This window comes from Oncorhynchus clarkii, unplaced genomic scaffold (genome assembly GCF_045791955.1).
Source record: "Oncorhynchus clarkii lewisi isolate Uvic-CL-2024 unplaced genomic scaffold, UVic_Ocla_1.0 unplaced_contig_560_pilon_pilon, whole genome shotgun sequence".
In the NCBI taxonomy this organism is placed as follows: domain Eukaryota; kingdom Metazoa; phylum Chordata; class Actinopteri; order Salmoniformes; family Salmonidae; genus Oncorhynchus; species Oncorhynchus clarkii.
Window position 1 is genome coordinate 102,966 of NW_027260879.1, and position 12,146 is coordinate 115,111.

The 12,146-nt window shown below is 46.0% G+C and overlaps 1 protein-coding gene across 1 annotated transcript in view; it reads right to left on the reverse strand.

The window, feature by feature from the left end:
* Positions 1–306: 306 nt before the first annotated feature.
* Positions 307–12,146, reverse strand: part of LOC139402053 (dynein axonemal assembly factor 5-like) — a 31,706-nt gene continuing 19,866 nt past the window's right edge. The window contains exons 5-8 of the mRNA XM_071146112.1: positions 11,459–11,609; positions 7,161–7,317; positions 6,602–6,793; positions 307–956 (exon numbers count right to left, since the gene is read on the reverse strand). Of these exons, the coding sequence (XP_071002213.1) occupies positions 817–956; positions 6,602–6,793; positions 7,161–7,317; positions 11,459–11,609 (640 nt within the window). The 3' untranslated portion in view covers positions 307–816. The remainder of the gene's footprint in view (positions 957–6,601; positions 6,794–7,160; positions 7,318–11,458; positions 11,610–12,146) is intronic.

A 12,146-nucleotide genomic window follows, 5' to 3' on the forward strand; every position in this document is an offset into this window, starting at 1 on the left:
GCACATGTTAGGTACCTTGATACCAATTGAGCAATGTTTCCATTCCCCAAAGAATTCCTGCTGTTCTGTAAGCAAAGGGGTGTCTGACCCGGTACTAGATGGATGTACCTAATAAACTGGCCACTGAGTATATGTCACAGATAAAAGGTTTTTAGAACCCTGCATGACAACGTGAAAGCCCTCCCCTGTATGCCATTTGGAACACTAGTGTGACCACACATTGCAAACCAAACCACAGTGCACTTAGTGAAAGTGTATTATATTTATCAAAGATAAACAGTCAATTCAGTCTAGAAATCAAGGCACAACAGAATGAAATATCAACAATCAACATTGAGAAACCAATTAAAAAGCATAGTAACGAACAAACACAACCACAGAGTACAACCATGTGTTCTGGGGTAGATTTGAAAAAGGGTAACAGTTTTGAGCTCTAAGAGAACCTAAGCAGTTGGACAATACTCTTGTTGTACAGGGTAACACAAATAGATACCTGCCTTAGAGCTGTTAGATACATAGATACAATGTGTCAAGTCATGTCTCGGGATGCCCATATCGTTGCATCACTCTCTTAGTGACAGCTGTGTGTGTGTGTGTGTGTGTGTGTGTGTGTGTGTGTGTATATACTGTGTGTGTGTGTGTGAGAGAGAGAGTCCATGCCGGACATGACCATTTGTGAGAGTTGCAGTTCCAGGTTTACTTTTCTTGGTATGCCATAGAAATATAATCTATATGATGTCTAGATTACATACAGATATAGGATCTTCATTTGACCAGTATTGTCACATCAGTAGATCTTTCCAGTACTATGCATCTCTACACCGTATCCTTGCGTAGAGAGTGGATGTGCTGGAGCAGTTGGTCACAGTAGACAGGGGTGCGCTGTTTGTCCCTCACGGCTTCCACTTCCTGCTTAAGGAGGGCTGGGTGGACGCCACTGCCGGTCTTCAGGACCTCTGGACACACAGACAGACATGAGACAGTCAGGGGTTAAGTGGAAATGGACACACAAATAAGTGACAGTAGATTATCTCTCTCACACACACACACACACACACACACACACACACACACACACACACACACACACACACACACACACACACACACACACACACACACACACACACACACACACACACACACACACACACACACACACACACACACACACACACACACACACACACACACAAACACAAACGTCGACTACCTTGAGGAACTCCACACAAATGAATTCAACACAATAACAAAGTCAAGATATTGGGGTGGATTATTGTCACTAGCTGCAATCATTCATTGGAAATTAATAATTAGATTAAATGTAATTGTATTTATGAGGACTGACAGTGAAGAAACCACCAGAGAATATGTGCAACTATACATTGATTTTAATAGTAATTTTTGGCAGCATTTCTGTACTTGTTACTTTTGTACACAATTTCGTTCTCAGTCTGAGTGATTGACAAGGGAGATGTCCAATGGAGCAGAGTTATCCCAATCAATATTACCACCGGGGTTTTGTCAGTGAAGTCACATCCAGTGAAACAGAAGATAAGACCTGTTCTCCACATTGAAACATGAGACCTTGCCCTCCTCATAATCAACAAACACCCTCACCTTCTTGGGCTTCTCTCTCGGGTGGAGGCAGATCGAAGGTGATGTACCTTCGTACCATTACCTGGTACCCAATGTAATGCAGACCCAAAACCCATTATCCAGTTCAGTAACAACATATTGTTCCTGTTGATGGACTGCCTGGCCAATCCCATCCACCCAAATTGTTGCAACCCCTATTACTAGCCTATTCAACCTCTCTTTCGTATCGCCTGAGATCCCCAAAGATTGGAAAGCTGCCGCGGTCATCCCCCTCTTCAAAGCGGGTGAGACTCTAGACCCAAACTGTTATAGGCCTATATCCATCCTGCCCTGCCTTTCTAAAATCCACGAAAGCCAAGTTAACAAACAGATCAGCGACCATTTCGAATCCCTATGCAATCTGGTTTCCGAGTTGGTCACGGGTGCACCTCAGCCACGCTCAAGGTCCTAAACGATATCATAACCGCCATCGATAAAAGACAGTACTGTGCAGCCGTCTTCATCGTCCTGGCCAAGGCTTTCGACTCTGTCAATCACCGTATTCTTATCACACAGTATATGAGTCCATTCCATATGTTAATGAAGTTACTTCCCTCAGGTCATCGGCCACCATTATCTTTCAGTTCAGGCTTCCTGCTTGTTCATGCCCAATAACACGTGTATCCGCTCTTGATTAGATTACAATGGTGTCAGGACCCTCTCGTGTCCAAAAATTAATATATGTCTATCTTAAAATTAATATATATGTCTATCTTACTTATGCACTTTAAGGCACATAGCCATTACACTTATGTCTGTTTAATCTTTGGTTTCCTGTCCACTTTCTGTTTGTGGTCTAATGTACACCTTTGCTCTACAGTATTATGTTTGTTCCTATATGTACCGTTTGCTCCCACATTTCTCAAATGACTGCCTCGCCTGGTTCACTGACTACTTGTCAGATAGAGTTCAGTGTGTCTAATCGGAGGGCCTGTTGTCCGGATCTCTGGCAGTCTCTATGGTGGTTCCACAGGGTTAATTTCTCGGGCCGACTCTTTTCTCTGTATATATGAATGAAGTCGCTCTTGCTGCTGGTGATTCTCTGATCCACCTCTACACAGACGACACCATTCTGTATACTTCTGGCCCCTTCTTTGGACACTGTGGTAACAAACCTCCAAACGAGCTTCAACGCCATACAACCCTCCTTCCGTGGCCTCCAACTGCTTTAAATACAAGTAAAACTAAATGCATGCTCTTCAACCGATCGCTGCCCGCACCCTCCCGTCCGACTAGCATCACTACTCTGGATGGTTCTGACTTACAATATGTGGACAACTACAAATACCTAGGTGTCTGGTTAGACTGTAAACTCTCCTTCCAGACTCACATCAAGCATCTCCAATCCAAAATTAAATCTAAAATCAGCTGCCTATTTCTACAAAGCCTCCTTCACTCATGTCGCCAAACTCACCCTTGTAAAACTGACTATCCTACCGATCCTTGACTTCGGCGATGTAATTTACAAAATAGCCTCCAACACTCTACTCAGCAAACTGGATGTAGTCGATCACAGTGCCATTCATTTTATCACCAAAGCCCCATATACTACCCACCACTGCGACCTGTATGCTCTCGCTGGCTGGCACTCACTACATATTTGTTGCCAAACCCACTGGCTCCAGTTCATCTATAAGTCTTTGCTAGGTAAAGCCTTATCTCAGCTCACTGGTCACCATAGAAACACCCACCCGTAGCACATGCTCCAGCAGGTATATTTCACTGATCCTCCCCAAAGCCAACACTTCCTTTGGCCGCCTTTCCTTCCAGTTCTCTGCTGCCAATGACTGGAACGAATTGCAAAAATCACTGAAGCTGGAACAATGGCTGTAACTTTAAGCAGCAGCTCACAGATCACTGCACCTGTACACAGCCAATCTGTAAATAGCACAACTGACTACCTCATCCCCATATTATTACTTGCTCTTTTGCACCCCAGTATTTCTACTTGCACATCGTCATCTGCACATCCATCACTCCAGTATTAATGCTAAATTGTAATTATTTCCCCTCTATGGCCTATTTATTGCCTTACCCCCCTACTCTTCTATATTTGCACACACTGTACATAGATTTTTCTATTGTGTTATTGACTGTACGTTTGTTTATGTGTAACTCTGTGTTGATGTTTGTGTCGCACTGCTTTGCTTTATCTTGGCCAGGTCTCAGTTGTAAATGAGAACTTGTTCTCAACTGGCCTACCTGGTTAAATAAAGGTGAAATAAAGAGTGAATAGTCCCTACAAAAAGAGCACTTCACGTTCACCACCAGATGGGGGTGTTGCACCACAGTGACATCCACTCCAACAGGACAGATACCACTGGTATTAGATGGTAATAAAGATGCTATGGAATTACTTGAAGTAGAGCCAACAGTAAGTGTTGAGGAAACCGCATGGCGTAACTGAAGCTGTACAGTGTTGATACTCCTGTCAGTTGGGATGAGTTAGTTCACGTCAAGTCATCATTCGATACACCTCGGAATCCGCTTTGTTCCTCAAGTGGTGACCAAGGGGGATTTTTGCGACTTGTGTGTATAAATAGTGTTTTTTTCTTTCTCTGAGCTCTTTTGAACAAAGGAGAACAATGATGACTTGTGATGAGAGGGGATCCGGTGATTCCCCTGAACGTGTGCCAACCACGGGGTGTGTGTGTGTGTGTGTGTGTGTGTGTGTGTGTGTGTGTGTGTGTGTGTGGAGCAGCAGCCGCGCTGCCAGGGCTGTGGGATTATGGGAGGAAGGAATTATGGGAACAGGGAAAGAGGGGGAGAGCGGGAGGAGTGGCAGTACTGTCCATCATACTGTCAGAGGAGCAGCAGACATCAAGCTCTTGGGAGATGACTTTGAAATTCAAGAACCATATAAGAATGGGATCAAGAATAAAAGAATAGAAGCAGGAAAGAAAGGAAGAAAGAGAGACGGAAGGAGGAAAAAAGCTTCAAACACAGACATGAGACAAAGAATGTCTCCAGATTTGTGGGGAGGATTGTGGTTATGGGTACGGGGGTACGACACAGCTATCAGTCAGCACTGGGTGAGCTCATCCACACACACGTTTACAGCAGAGCAGCGCACATGTGCATGCATATCACACACACAGAGGCACCGCTAACCTCCCTTCCTACTGGCTGTATCAATCGACCAGGGTTGGGGTCAATTCCATTTCATTTTTTTCTGAGGGACACTGCAATTGGAATTTAAACTCACCCCTTGAACTGACTGAATTGACCCCAAAACCTGTTATCAACCCCAACCCTCTACACCCAATCCCTGTACCCTCACACCCAGGATAGGCAGCCCTTAGCGGGATAATGTGAGCCTCCAGTCCCCCCTCTACCCAGGAGAACAACCCCCTAATCACAACCACATGGAGACCCCTCTCCCTCATCTTTCCACACAGCCACTCCATGTTATCCCCCTCTCTTTCATCTCTCTCATCCCTCTTTCACCCCTTTCCTCCCTGTCTCTTCCCCCTCTCATGCCTGGTGTTTTCCGACAGGGTTTGACGGTTCTGTGGTTTCATGGCTATTTGTGTGTGTGTACATGTGTGCATGAGTCTCTGTCTTTGTGTGTGTGTGTGTGTGTGTGTGTGTGTGTGTGTGTGTGTGTGTGCGTGCGAGCAATGTGCATACGTGTGTGTGTTATTTATTGGCAGAAGGTCTGAGTGTGTTTCCTGTAGTGTGGATGTGGGGCCTTAGCGGAGAACACTGCTGGAGTTTCACTCTGCTTCTCATGGAGGCTCCTCCTTGATTATCTGTGACAAACGCCTGATGATTCAACCATATTCTCCTATCTTCATATGGAGGGAAAAGAACATCAATGGGACTGTATCCCAAATGGCACCCTATTCCCTTTATAGTGCACTACTTTTTTTGACCAGGGCCAAGTAGTTGACTATGTAGGGAATAGGATGCTGTTTGTGACAACGTCGGACAGAGCTGATGCAACAACAGCCACCGTACTGTGGATTCCACTCCGTTTGAAACCTTTATCAGAGTTAATATGATGTGTTCTGGCTGTGTGTCGGGGTATCAGATCAGTAACCTTGACCACAGGATGTTCAGTGGTTGGGATGTAAATCATGTTTATGAACAGGACCTTCGCTTATATACTCACTGTCATCCAGAAGGGAAGTTGTGTAGCTTTTCAGGGGTGATGACGGAGCGTCAATCACACACACTCCTCTCCCTCTGGATCCACTCCCAGCCCCGTGATGGACGAGGGGAGTGGTGGTGTGTGTGTGTGTGTGGAGTGGGGGGCTTCGCATGGGTCAGCGTGAAAGATGAATGGAGTGGAAAAGGTGGATAGATAGCCTTTGATACGACGGAAAAGGGGGATCTGATATCCTAGCAATGTGGTTATGTGTATGGGGCTGTTAGACGTAGGGATCAACTCTTTAAACTCTGACTGAGACAGGACAGAGCCTGTGAAACATGAGCACTACTGCTACCCACCTGATCAACATCAAGCCATATTCACTTACTTCATGTTCACTAGCTATCATCACCACCATCATGGTATCTGTGTTCTTTATCAACATCTCATGTCTTCCAATCTCATCTGTTTCTCCTCCATACCATCTTTTCCATCATGGCCCCTCTTCCTGGTCTAAGGGTTGTCATGGCCCCTCTTCCTGGTCTAAGGGATGTTATGACCCCTCTTCCTGGTCTAAGGGTTGTCATGGCCCCTCATGGCCCCTCTTCCTGGTCTAAGGGTTGTCATGGCCCCTCTTCCTGGTCTAAGGGTTGTCATGGCCCCTCTTCCTGGTCTAAGGGTTGTCATGGCCCCTCTTCCTGGTCTAAGGATTGTCATGGCCCCTCTTCCTGGTCTAAGGGTTGTCATGGCCCCTCTTCCTGGTCTAAGGGTTGTCATGACCTCTCTTCCTGGTCTAAGGGTTGTCATGACCTCTCTTCCTGGTCTAAGGGTTGATTTAGGATTAGACCAATGTGGTATTGTGAGTCTCACCAAGCACAGTGTCCTGCACGCGGCTGTCTGGGTCATCCAGGTGCAGCAGCAGCTGCTGGAACAGGACCTCCAGGTGTTGACTGTAGAGCTGGGAGTTGTAGTCTTTCCCCAGTGAGGCAAGCCATAGGCCCAGAGCCCTGAGGGCCACGCCCCTCACCTCCTCACTGCTGTCATCCAGACGCTTCAGCACCTCTGAGGACACACACACACACACACACACACACACACACACACACACACACATTTATGAAAGAACCCAGAGACACGCAAAGATAGGAGACACACAGACACAAACAGAGAGCAGGATGGGAACAAATTAGAATGACTAAATTAGAATGTCTAAATCTATTTCTATAGGATCATAAACAATCATGGATGCATTGTAGAAAAAAGGTGTGTGTCAGTGACAGAGGGAATGAGAGAGGATTGAGAGAGGAACAAAGAGAGAAGGAGAGAGAATGAAAGAAAGAGAGTGAATGAAAGATAGAGCAAACTCCTCTCTTGCCCACAGTATGCCTAACAAAGACAGGATACACAGAGGGAGACACCAGTATAGTACCAGGGTAGATGTTGTTCAGGGCATCTGGGCGGAGACTGGGTCCTATCAGTTTGAGCAGGGTGGACAGAGAGCGACAGGCCAGTAGTCTGGACAGCTGAGAGTCTTCCTCTAGAGCAGACAACACCTGGGGGCTCAGCCTCTCCTCTACGGCCAGTAACTACAGACACAGAGATAAAAACAGAACATTTGGTTGTGCATCAGCATTTTCTCTCTTTATGTCAGTCACTCAACTATCCATGTCAGCAACCAAGTTTTAATTGGTAGTTAGTTTAGCTAGCTATTTACACTTCTGGTAAACATGGTCGTATCCTGACCGGGCACACGGGGAACATGCCCATGGGCCCTGAGCTCCAGGGGGCCCCCAATGATTTTGTTAGCCTATCTGAGTGAGAATGACTATCATGTTAACATGGCATCATTCATTTCAACATGTGTAGAACTGCAGGAAATGTGCTTTAAAACTGTAAAAATCTCTCCACCCCAAATGGGTAGGAAATTAGCTGAAAAACTGCACATTTCTCTCTGTAGAATTGCATAAAATATATGTTATAAAATTGCAGTTCTCTCTGCCCCATGGCAACATGTAGAATTGCAGTTCTCTCTGCCCCATGGCAACATGTAGAATTGCAGTTCTCTCTGCCCCATGGCAACATGTAGAATTGCAGTTCTCTCTGCCCCATGGCAACATGTAGAATTGCAGTTCTCTCTGCCCCATGGCAACATGTAGAATTGCAGTTCTCTCTGCCCCATGGCAACATGTAGAATTGCAGTTCTCTCTGCCCCATGGCAACATGTAGAATTGCAGTTCTCTCTGCCCCATGGCAACATGTCTTGCCAACCAAATCTTGCTTAGGGCCCGCAATAGGCTAGAGATGGCCCTGAAGTAAGCCGCTACTTTATTCCCAGGCTTTGAACCTTGCGGCTTACACAATGACGCAGCCAATTTCTGGATTTTTCCCGCTTTCACAAGATTCATGCCGCCAAAAAAACTGAGCACCGTCACATAATGTGACGTAAATCGAGCGCGCTCAAACTTCCCATCATTCTGATTACGGTAGTCATTTTGTCACCCTCATCATGGCAAAGACACGGAGAAATGCATATGATGCAGCTTTCAAGTTGAAGGCGATCGATCTGGCTGTTGGAAAAGGAAATAGAGCTACTGACAGTGTGGAGCATTGTCAAACAATCCACTATCATCAACGGGTTTGGAAAGGCTGGACTGCTGCGTGTTGAAGAGGGCAGCGATCCAACATCGGATGAAGCAATTCTGAGGCTATTCAACTCTGACACCGAAGGAGATGACTTCAGTGGTTTCAGTGCACAGGAGGAGGAAGATAGTGACCAATTACTTTCTTGGTAGGCTACTGTTTACTGCTATTTTTACATTTTTTGTTACAAGCCGTGTTTAGTTAAAGCCTATTTATTTTTGTTACAAGCCGTGTTTAGTTAAAGCCTATTTATTTTTGTTACAAGCCGTGTTTAGTTTAAAGGCTGTGTAAAGTTCATTTGTTTCAATGTACCGGTAGGCACCTTCAGTGGGTGCGGTTTATATTCAGGTGCGCTTAATAGTCCAGAAATTACGGTACACAACTACTACTGTGCAAATAGTGTGTGGGCACTTGGCAGCGAAAGAGCAGGAAAGCTGAACTTTTCATACATGTTATGTTCACAGGTAGCCAGTGAATCACTCTAGTACACACAGTAATCCAAAGCACAGGTCTGACACTGGAGACCCTGTTATATAACCAATTGACTTCCCAAACACTTTAAACAGAGGAGGAACTGGACAGAGATGGCTGTTGCCCATCATCCCTGGTGACTATGAGGCAGGCTGTGAGTGTGGGAGTGATGGGGAAAGCACAGCAGGACAGAGCTGCAGCAGACTGACACTGGACCAGGTAGACAACAACAGAACACAACCATCCCTGAGCTGGTCTAAGATCACATGAGTGAGGGTCAAAGAGAAAGAGAGAGAGAGAGAGAGAGAGAGGGCTTGGCATTAAAGTGATCTAACATGACATCAGTGTCTATCTGATGGGGCGGTGTGTAAATGGAGCAGCTAATTGTTTTTACAGGAAGGAGTGAAGGACTGGAACAATGCTCCCCAGACAAAGCCCGGTTTGATTTGCCTGTGGAAAGGAACACACCCACACACAGCCAGTGTTCTCCAAACTGTTTTCACCGTTGTTAAACACCATTTTAAAAGTGGTGCAACGCAAAGTGGTGTTTGAGCCGGTCGAGAGGGTGTGAATATGTCTGAGTGGGCAGACAGTCCCAAGGACAAACAGACGGTCGAGAGGGTGTGAATATGTCTGAGTGTGTGAGTGGGCAGACAGTCCCAAGGACAAACACAGACGGTCGAGAGGGTGTGAATATGTCTGACTGGACAGACAGTCCCAAGGACAAACAGACGGTCGAGAGGGTGTGAATATGTCTGAGTGGGCAGACAGTCCCAAGGACAAACAGACGGTCGAGAGGGTGTGAATATGTCTGAGTGGGCAGACAGTCCCAAGGACAAACAGACGGTCGAGAGGGTGTGAATATGTCTGAGTGGGCAGACAGTCCCAAGGACAAACACAGACGGTCCCTTGAATATAGTCTTGGACAGACAGTCCCAAGGACAAACAGACGGAGAGAGAGAGTTAAGAGAGAGAGAGAGAGAGAGAGAGAGAGAGAGAGAGAGAGAGAGAGAGAGAGAGAGAGAGAGAGAGAGAGAGAGAGAGAGAGAGAGAGAGAGAGAGAGAGAGAGAGAGAGAGAGAGAGAGAGAGAATGGTTTAAACTAGGTGAACTCTCCCGATGGTTTAAACTAGGTGAACTCTCCTGATGGTTTAAACTAGGTGAACTCTCCCGATGGTTTAAACTAGGTGAACTCTCCCGATGGTTTAAACTAGGTGAACTCTCCCGATGGTTTAAACTAGGTGAACTCTCCCGATGGTTTAAACTAGGTGAACTCTCCCAATGGTTTAAACTAGGTGAACTTACGACAGAGCCTGGGCGCGAACCCAGAGTCTCTGATGGCACAGCTGGCGCTGCACCCTTAACCACCGGGAGGCCCTTTGGCTGGGCCACTTAAGGACATTCAGAGATTTGTCCCGAAGCCACTCCTGCATTGTCTTGGCTGTGTGCTTTGGGTCGTTGTCCTGTTGGAAGGTGAACCTTCGCCCAAGTCTGAGCTCTCTGGAGCAGGTTTCATTCAAGGATCTCTCTGTATAATGCTCCGTTCATCTTTCCCTCGTTCCTGACTAGTCTCCCAGTCCCTGCCACTGAAAAACAACCCCACAGCATGATGCTGCCACTATGCTTCACTGTAGGCATGGTGCCAGGTTTCCTCCAGACATGATGCTGCCACTATGCTTCACTGTAGGCATGGTGCCAGGTTTCCTCCAGGCATGACGCTTGGCATTCAGGCCAAAGAGTTCAATCTTGATTTCATCAGACCAGAGAATCTTGTTTCTCATGGTCTGAGAGTCTATAGGTGCCTTTTGGCAAACTCCAAGCGGGCTGTCATGTGCTTTTTACTGAGGAGTGTCTTCCGTCTGTCCACTCTACCATAAAGGCCTGATTGGTTGAGCGCTGCAGAGATGGGAGAACCTTCCAGAATGACAACCATCTCCACAGAGGAACACTAGAGCTAGAGTGACCATCAGGTTCTTGGTCACGTCCCTGACCAAGGTCCTTCTTCCCTGATAGATCAGTTTGGCCAGGCGGCCAGCTCTAGGAAGAGTCTTGGTGGTTCCAAACTTCTTCGATTTAAGAATGATGGAGACCACTGATTTTAATGAAAAATATATTTTTTATATATATAATTATTAGTATGGTTTGATTAAATTCAAAGCTCCCTACCATCACATCTAAACCAATATGACATGGATGTTGATGAAACTTTGCAAATCAACTTGATTGGAGGCCTCTGGTCATGAGTCGTCATGCCATTACTGAGAACCGGAGTTTTAACAGGGTCATTAACATTAGGGGAAAAAAGGACTATTTCTTTCCTTGACCTAGCTCACTATCTAGGCATCGAATAAGAACGAGCCTACAGCATCCATAAACTGACCATCAGACTTGCCACCTTTCAGACTGAATAAGGTTGTATGAGCAACAGTTTTGATTACATTTATAATTTAAGAACCAATGATGTGCTACCTTGTTGTAGCATTTCTGACAATGCTAACATATTTTTTAGCCAAAGTTCAGAGTTTATACACCAGGCTAGTAAGATGGTGCTGACAGATATGGCAGCTCTGCTTCTACGTGTGTGTTCACTTGTGAAGGTACCTGTGTGTGTGTTTACCTGGCTGGGCGGGATGGCTCCCCCTTGCAGCAGGGCTAGCAGACAGCAGAGAGCTGAGGTACGGATAGCTGCAGCAGTACGACCTGCCTTCCACACCAGGTTAGGTAGCAGCAACTCCAACAGAAACACATCCAGGTGCTCACAGAACCTCCTAGAGAGAGAGAGAGAGAGTTCAACCACCTAAAAGGAAGTGATTCCCAAACCTTCCATAACAAAGCCATCACCCACAGAGAAATGAACCTGGAGAAGAGTCCCCTAAGCAAGCTGGTCCTGGGGCTCTGTTCACAAACACAAACACACTCCACAGAGCCCCAGGACAGCAACACAATTAGACGCAACCAAATCATGAGAAAACAAAAAGATAATTACTTGACACATTGGAAAGAATTAACAAAAAAACTGAGTATACAAGAATGCTATTTGGCCCTAAACAGAGAGTACACAGTGGCAGAATACCTGACCACTGTGACTGACCCAAACTTAAGGAAAGCTTTGACTATGTACAAACTCAGTGAGCATAGCCTTGCTATTAAGAAAGCCTGTCTTCTCTTGAGAGCCATGTCAGCCTATGTGCACACTGCCCACAAAGTGAGCTGGAAACTGAGCTGCACTTCCTAACCTCCTGCCCAATGTATGACCATATTAGAGACACATATTTCCCTCAGATTACACATATCCACAAAGAATT